At 45.0% G+C, this 8,329-nt stretch overlaps 1 protein-coding gene and 1 non-coding gene across 2 annotated transcripts; one reads left to right on the top strand and one right to left on the bottom strand.

Moving 5' to 3' along the window:
• Nucleotides 1-2,482: 2,482 nt before the first annotated feature.
• On the top strand, nucleotides 2,483-6,319 carry LOC100752205 (phospholipase A2). Its single transcript, XM_027416072.1, has 4 exons — nucleotides 2,483-2,516; nucleotides 3,770-3,926; nucleotides 4,803-4,927; nucleotides 6,213-6,319. Exons 1-4 carry the CDS (start codon nucleotides 2,483-2,485, stop codon nucleotides 6,317-6,319), a joined length of 423 nt encoding a protein of 140 aa, XP_027271873.1.
• A 1,180-nt stretch (nucleotides 6,320-7,499) lies between these two features.
• On the bottom strand, nucleotides 7,500-7,602 carry LOC113831731. The gene has a single exon (XR_003485363.1). It is a non-coding gene; the product is annotated as a U6 spliceosomal RNA (small nuclear RNA).
• Between the last annotated feature and the right edge of the window lie 727 nt (nucleotides 7,603-8,329).

Here is an 8,329-nt window from a genome sequence, read left to right as displayed (position 1 = left end):
CACCTTTGGCTGCCATGGAACCCACCAGGGTCTCCCACTCATGGTTCCCCTAAAAGTTTATTATAACACCCACCCTGTGGAGGATATGTGGTGGGGGATGTTATGGTTGTTGGGGGGGCATGGGAGCATGGGAGGGAGAGTGAACTGGGATTGGTATGTAAAATAAGATTGCTTTTAATTTAAATACAAAATCATAAAAATTAAATTTACAGAGTAGGGTGATAGGCTCCACTCAACTTCCTTTCTTTTTTCCCTGATGACAAAACCAATGCCTGTGACTCCTTCTTCTGCAACTGTGTACACCAGGCCCCATCTACTTCTCCTAGGCTCTGTACAACAATGATTATGAAGTGTTTCACTGTTAGACTTGTCACCCTAGTTACTTCCTACACCACCCCTGCCTGCCTGGTTGTGTTCACTACACACTGTGACATCTAACAAAGAACCTACTGAAAAAACTGGGTTTTGGTGATTTTAGTCTCTGTGTAAAGAAGATAACTAGATCCTCAGAGAACATCATTCATTTAGCCCTCGAAGCTGATGATTAATGGGAAAGACATTGCCATTAGGGGAACACTTGAAAAGTGAGTGATGAGCCCAGCCAAGCCTTTAATCTCACCACTCAGGGATGCAGAAACAGAAGAAAGCACATCTCTTGAGTACAAGGCAGGCCTGGTCTAAAAAGTGAGTTTCAGGAGAGCCAGGACTATTACACAAAGAAACCCCATTTCAGCAACTAAGTACAACAAAAGAAGAACATAGCCTGAGATACATAGGGTGGTAGAGGCAGACAGAAGGGAAAAGGGAGGGGAGAAATGAGGCAGGGATAGGGACAGAAAAGGTGAGGTTGGATAAGGAGGGAGGGGAAGGGAAGGAAAGAGAAACAGAGAGATAGGAGGAAAGAGAAGAGAGAAAGATGTCATGTCACATGGGCACCAAGGAAACATCTTGGCCCTAGAAATACTGGACTCAGAGGGCTTCTGCTGTGCACTCATTATAGGTAGTGGGATACAGGAAACCAAAGTGGACTGACGGTTAGTGACCTGAAGGCAGAAATACATCCTGGTGGCCTTTGAGTCTTCACTGTGCCTAAACACAAACCACGGGAAAATTGTTCTGCTAAAGTAGACAGCATCCTAGCTTTTTACAACAAATAAAAGAAAACACAACTTCTTCTCTACCTTTCTCTATTACAGGACCCAATACATGAAGCCAAATTAATCTCTGGTGCCCTGGTCAAACTGAGTTAGGAAGAAGGTGTTTCATTGGCTGGTTTAACGGTACATGGCTCTCAGTCTCTCTTTTCCTTTAGTGAACAGCTGTCCAGTCCTCTGTCTTTCCACCCCACCCCATGCACACTCCTGTTCCTAACTCCAGCCTTGTCCCTCCTTAGGTCAGGTCTGGTGAGCCACAGGTGGACCTAGAGCCCCATGCACAGGCCCAGCGACTGGTAGTAGTTGGCAATGGCTGTCCAGAGTCCTGCTGGAAGGGTAGAGGGAGCTTGAACATGGAGACAACCAACTCAACTCACCCCCTACAAGGTCTTTATCCAGGGAAAAGGGTAGAAGTGGGGAAAAGGAGGTGCTGGGGTGCTAAGGGCACATGAGAGATGACCAAACACACTGTGAGAGGCCATTGGGCAGCAGACATTGTTCACCATTCACCATGTGGGTGCAGAGAATTGAAATCCAGGCCTCATCAAGAGCAGAAAGTGCTCTAGCCCCTGTAATGGTTGGTTACATAATGGGGAGGGAGAGCCTCAGCTGAAGGATTGCCTGCACCACATTGGCCTGTGGGTACAGTGTTGGGTATTTGCTGTCTTTTTTTCTTAAAAAGAAATTTATTAAATGGAGTCAATCATAAAGAGCCAAGTTCAATTACTGGAACCCATTTAAATGTAGAAGGAGAGAAAGGACTCCACAGAGTTGTCCTCTGACCTCCAATGTGCACACCAACACACTCTCTCAGTCTCTCTTAGTCTCTCTCTCTCTTAGTCTCTCTCTCTCTCTCTCTCTCTCTCTCTCTCTCTCACACACACACACACACACACACACACACACATACACACACACATTAATTAAATAATTAAAGATCGAATTTGTAACTGGATCTGCTCCAAAGGCTGTGTCATGTCTAGGGACAGACTTAGCATTTAGTTTATACACTAAATGGAGGATTGTTGGGGCCCATACTCCTGCCTGGGACCACACATTGTCAGCATCCTTCAGACCCAGCCCCAAGAGCAAAGTCTATGTCTTCCTATGACGTCGAAGCATCCATGATGGAGGGACTTGGCACTTTGCCATCCACTCCATTTGGACTGCTGTGGTGTGTCGAGCTAGCCTCTGTGACAGCACTGATTCAGGCTTTGCCAGCATTTACAGTCACTCTGCCAGCAGGACTGTGTGCTGACTGGACACTGTCAGAGCACAGCTACAGGACTATAAAGAGAGAAGTCACTTGAGTCCTCCCCTCACTCAAGATGAAACTCCTTCTGCTGGTCTCTTTGCTCACAGGTAGGATCCTTGTCTCCTCTGATTGCCCCACCATCTCCCTTGTCTTAAATGTACAGACCCCTGTAGCTCACCTCTGAAGTTCTGGTTTGGGATTTCCCATTGGGGTCTAATGGCACTGGTTTAGCATTCCCTGCTCACACCATGTCCACAACAGCTGACACCTGTACCTCTAGGTCTCAACTCAGATGACCCCTTAGAAGAGTCCATTACATTCACCTGCAGAAGGAAAGAAAGCCCCTCCTCCTCTTCCACATTGCAGTGACACCCATTTCCCTGGCTGTAAGCTGCCATGGCACTGTGATTTTGTTCATCCTATTAAAAACTATTTACACTTATTTTATGTGTATGAACATTTTCCCTGCATGTCTGTCTGTGAACTGTGTGAGCAGAACCTACAGAGGACAGAAGAGGGTCTGATCCCAAGAACTGGGGTCACAAATAGTTCCGAGCTGCCATGTGGGTGCTGGAACCAAGCCCAGATCCACCACAAGATCAGCAAGAGCCAATAATAATGGGCCCGTTATTATGATTTTATATGACCTCATTATGTGGCTCTGGATGTTCTCCAACTCAACTTATAGCACAGACTTGAAACCTTCCTGCCTCAACCTCCCAAATGCTCAGATTACATGCATGCCTTGTTTGTGTCTTCATTTTTCCCCCCAGATTTACAAGAAAGTGTTTTTCCTCAAAGGATGGTGTCTTAGAACTCACTGTGTAGGCCAGGCTGAGTAGGGGTGGGGCAGGTTTCACCCTCAAGAGATGGTTGGACTGTTGGTTAATTGAACTAAGAGGTCAGTACATCCTGGATGCTGACTGGAGAGTGTTCTCAGCTCCTCAATACAGGGACCACAGGGCAGCTATCCTGACAGTGAGAAATGAGAAGGGAAGCAAGACAAAAGCAACTGTTATAGAACTTAATCTCAGAGAGTCAGTCATCGTTACTACAGTAGTGTTCATGGGTGTTCACTGAGGCCAGAGGGTTGCTACAGACTCAGACGCTAGCTTGTGTTACAGGACAACTTGCTGTCTCTAATTGGTAGATACCAACCTGCTCAGGCCTGGTGTCTCGCGTTTGGTCTCCAAGTCCTACACAATAGAGGGAGACGAGCAACTCCTCTGACCTCCTTACACTTCTATTCACTGCTCTCCAGATGCAGCTGGTGGCAGGAGTCAAGGAGGAACCATCAGTCAGGCATCAGACCTCTGGTAAAGCCAATGGGACTGACGGTATGTGCTGTGCATTCTTACAGCCGGTGCTACTGCACACAGGATCAGGCGTCGGTCTCTGTGGCAGTTACGTAATATGATTCAGTGCACCATCCCTGGGAGTCATCCCTTGAAGGATTACAACTATGGCTGCTACTGTGGCTTTGGAGGCTCAAACGCTGCAGTGGATGAGTTAGACATGTGAGTGATCCATCTGGTGGGAAGACTTCAGGTTCTCTGATGAGTGGGGACAGGGAGACTGCAGGGTCTGTGTTGGAGTGGGGACTGAGCACAAGTAAGGCATTTGGTGAAGCAAGATCAGGAGACAGCCATGTTCAACAAACATCATATATTTGTTTATCAATTATTCATTGTTATTTGCTTGTTTCCAGACAGGGGATTTCTGTTAGCCTAGGTTTCATGAATCTGTATCTGGATACCATGCTGGTCTTGAACTCATAGATCTTCCAGCCTTTGCCTCCTGAGTGCTGGCATTAAAGGTCTACACCACCATACCCAGCATGTATTTTCCCCTCTTCTCACGTAAAAAAATCCATGCAAGAGGATCCTGCATCTAGTGGTCCTGGAAGGCAGAATGTGTGAGACACAAATAGTGGACAGTGCTGTCCTCAGTTGCCAGACTAGGACACAGCCAACCACCACAGCCACCATCAAAGTGTCGAACTTGGCTTTGAAAAGTCATCAAAACTTCTGAATACATACTTTCACTATTCCTGCAACTTTATTAATAATCACTTTTTTTGAGGCAGGGCCTCCCTTCTGTATCCCTGGCTGGTCTCAAACTCAGAGATGCATCTTCCTCTGCTTCCCAAGTCCTGCAATTAAAGGCTATCACTCCACAGAAGATGATTTCAATAAATATATTATTAATACTAATCTAAGATTTTCGAGTCTGAAGACAATTACTTGTGGAATATTGTGTTAAGTCATCCTCACATGTTTGAGAAAGACTGCCGATGAGAACTGACTTCCTGTGGGTCCATGCTCCTCCCTCAGCTGTTTCTCTCTCTCTCTCTCTCTCTCTCTCTCTCTCTCTCTCTCTCTCTCTCTCTGTAGGTGCTGCCAGACTCGCGACCACTGCTATGATCAGGCGAACGAGCTGGAAAGCTGCACATTCCTAGACAGCCCCTACACCACTACCTACTCATACTCGTGCTCTGAGAATGAGGTCACCTGCAGCGGTAGGTTTACACTCTGGGGACTCTGGAATCCACCTGGTCCTGAATGGGTTTGGAAGAGATAGGGAAGTAATAAGGACAGTCACCATGTAGTGGCCATTTCCCTGATCTCATTTGACATCACAACCACCTTATCAGGTAGACAGTAAAATATACATGAGGTCACTGATGAGGAAGATGAGGAAGGCTGGGACACTTGCCCCAGGTCACCCAGCTTAGAAGTGATGGTATTTGGTTCCTGAACAAAGATCTACATCATTCCAAAGGCTCTTTTTAAAAATATTTAAAGAGTTTATGTATTTCTGGGGGAGGCATGCCTGTGCCACAACTAGGTTTGGAGGTTGAGGACAAAGTGCAAGAGTCTATTCTCTCCTTCAACCATGTGAGTCTTGGGGATGAAATTAGGGTTCAGACTTGGCAGCAAGTGCCTTTATTTCCTGAGCCATCATGCCTGACCAAAGTCTCACCAAGTGGCTGCTATGTTATACTGATTTCATATTTACTAAATGGTTGCAAGCTGCATCATTAGTTATAAGCAAAACACTCGACCAAACACCTATGCAGAGAAAGATTTATCATTCCCATTTTACAGGTAAGGATTCGCTGAGCTGGAAAAGTGGCTCAGTTGCTAGAAGGCTTGCTTGGTATGCACAGAGCCCTGGATCCTACCTTCAGAACACACACATTGATTGTTGTGGTGCACACCTCAATGCTAGCACTGGGGAGGTGGAGGCAAGGGAATAGTCTTAAAGCATATGATTTTAGATGTGGTAGTTGATATTGGTAGTTGACATTTGTAGTCTTCCTGGTGTTAGGATCAAATACACATGCCCACTTATTTTTATGTTTAGGAATGAGTTGGCATTTTCTGTCTTCTTCACTCTCTACCATGTCTTTAGAGGCCAGGTCTCTCTATAACCAGGACACTCACCTTAACCTAACGTGACTGACCAACAAGTTGTGGGGATCTGTTCTCCCTACTTCCCAAAAGAGTTGCAGATGCTCAAACCTCACCTTGCTTTTTACATGGGCCCTGGGCATCCTAGCTCAGGTCCTCATGCTTGTATGAAAACCACTTCACCAACTGTGCCATCTCCCCAACAGCACAATAATGAATTTTGTATTATAAGTGTGTTCTAGCAATTTGGGGAACCCAATGTCCTTTAGTGTGGTCTGTTTCTCAACCTTAAGTCTGCACCATTGGGAGGGTAACCAGTGTCTTTTGGTTATAAATTATATAGAGTAAGGTGATGGGCTCCACTCAACTTCCTTTCTTGTTTCTCTGTAGATGAAAATAATGCTTGTGAGGCCTTCATTTGCAACTGTGACCAACAGGCAGCCACCTGCTTCTCCAAGGCTCCATACAACAAGGATAACAAAAGCATTCACTGTTAGACTTGTCACCTCAGTTACTGCGTACTCCATCCCTGCCTGTCTGGTTGTGTTCACTACACACTGTGTCCTCTAATAAAGCATCTATTGAAAGAACTTGGCTTTGGTGACTGTATTCTCTGTGTACAGAACATAACTAGATCCTCAGAGAACATCATTCATTTAGCCCTGGAAGCTGAAGATTAATGAGAAAGACATTGCCGTTAGGGGAGCACTTGAAAAGTGAGTGATAAGCCCAGCCAAGCCTTTAATCTCACCACTCGGGGATGCAGAGACAGAAGAAAGCACATCTCTTGAGTACAAGGCAAACGTGGTCTAAAAAATGAGTTTCAGGAGAGCCAGGACTATTACACAAAGAAACCTTGTTTCAAAAACCAAGTACAACAAAAGAGCTCAGCATGAGATACATAGGGTGGTAACGGCAGGCAGAAAGGGGGAGGGGAGAAATGAGGCAGAGATAGAGACAGAAAAGATCGGGTTGGATAGGGAGGGAAGGAAAGAGAAGACAGAGAGTTAGGAGGAGAGAGAAGAGAGAAGGATGTCATGTCACATGGGCACCAAAGGAACATCTTGAGACTAGAAATACTACACTCAAAGTGCTTCTGCTGTGCACTCATTATAGGAACTGGGATACAGGAAACCAAATTACCTAACAGAGGCTTATATTAAGTATAAATTCTTGGCTGATGGCTGAGGCTTATTACTAATTATCTCTTACATTTAACTTAACCTATTTCTATTAATCCATGTATTGCCACATGGCCATGGCTTTAGCAGTGTTTTGGCATATTGCTTCTTGGGCAGCTGGCTCCTGTCTACCTTGACTCTGCCCCTCTTCATCTGAGTCCTCAGTTTGACTGCTCTGCCTAACTTTATCCTGCCTTGCCATAACCCAAAAGAACTTTATTATTAACCAATGAGAGCAACACATCCCAGCATACAGGAGGATCATCCCAGAGAACAATACTGTACAAGATCCAGATTCCCTGTGTATTTCCCACCTTTTTGTAGATTTTTTCTTTTTTATTACTTTTAGTGTCTCTTTAAAGACTTTGCTTTTTTTTTTTTAGCTAGTCATTTGTAGCGAGAGACTGTAACCACACCTCCTAAGGGCTGGGTACAGGTGTGCCAGAGCACACCTTAGGAGGCGTGGTTACAGTGTCTCCCCACAGTCATTTCCTTCTATAACTGTCTATATCTATTATCTTTTCTTTCCTTGCCCAGGGGCCATGCTAATCTTCTCTGTATTTTTCCAATTTTAGTATATGTGTTGCCGAAAAGAGCACTATCTTTTCTTTCTTAAACCTACACACAATGTAAAATACACTGGAACCTATTCACAGGTTTTCACATCTGGATCTCTTTTTTGTTTTAAAGATTTTATTTATTTATTATGTATACAACATTCTGCTTCCATGTATACCTGCACACCAGAAGAGGGAACCAGATCTCATAACGAATGGTTTTGAGCCACCATATGCTTGATGGGAATTGAACTCAGGACCTCTGGAAGAGCAGTCAGTGCTCTTATCCTCTGAGCCATCTCTCCAGCCCATATCTGGATCTCTTTTACTGCACATCTTTTAGCATTTTTGTTGTCATGAACAAAAAACTGCTAAGCATTAAGGCTAGGACCTCTACACAACTTTGGTGGCTGCCTCAACCCACTTCTTGGATGGGGAAAGCCAAGCCTAAAACTAATGGGCTGGGCAGAGGTCTGTGACCAACAACTGCATTAAACATTCCTATGTGGTGATGTATTATTTATGATTTATTAATGCTTGCCTGAGGATTCAGAAAGCAAAGCCAGCCTCAAGCCATACAGATCAGGCAGTGGTGAAACACTCCTTTACTCCCAGCAGCCATAGAATGGGTGGTGTTGACACATTCCTTTAAATCCAGGATTTGAGAGTTATGAAAGGTAGAGGCATTCAGCTTATGAGTTAGCCTCTAGCCATGTTTAGGATATCATAGCAGTCTGAGTGAATGAGGAGCAGTGATGCTGGAAGCAGT

The sequence above is a fragment of the Cricetulus griseus genome, chromosome 4 (assembly GCF_003668045.3).
Source record: "Cricetulus griseus strain 17A/GY chromosome 4, alternate assembly CriGri-PICRH-1.0, whole genome shotgun sequence".
NCBI classification, from domain to species: Eukaryota; Metazoa; Chordata; class Mammalia; order Rodentia; family Cricetidae; genus Cricetulus; species Cricetulus griseus.
This window is presented reverse-complemented; position numbering and strand designations above follow the sequence as displayed.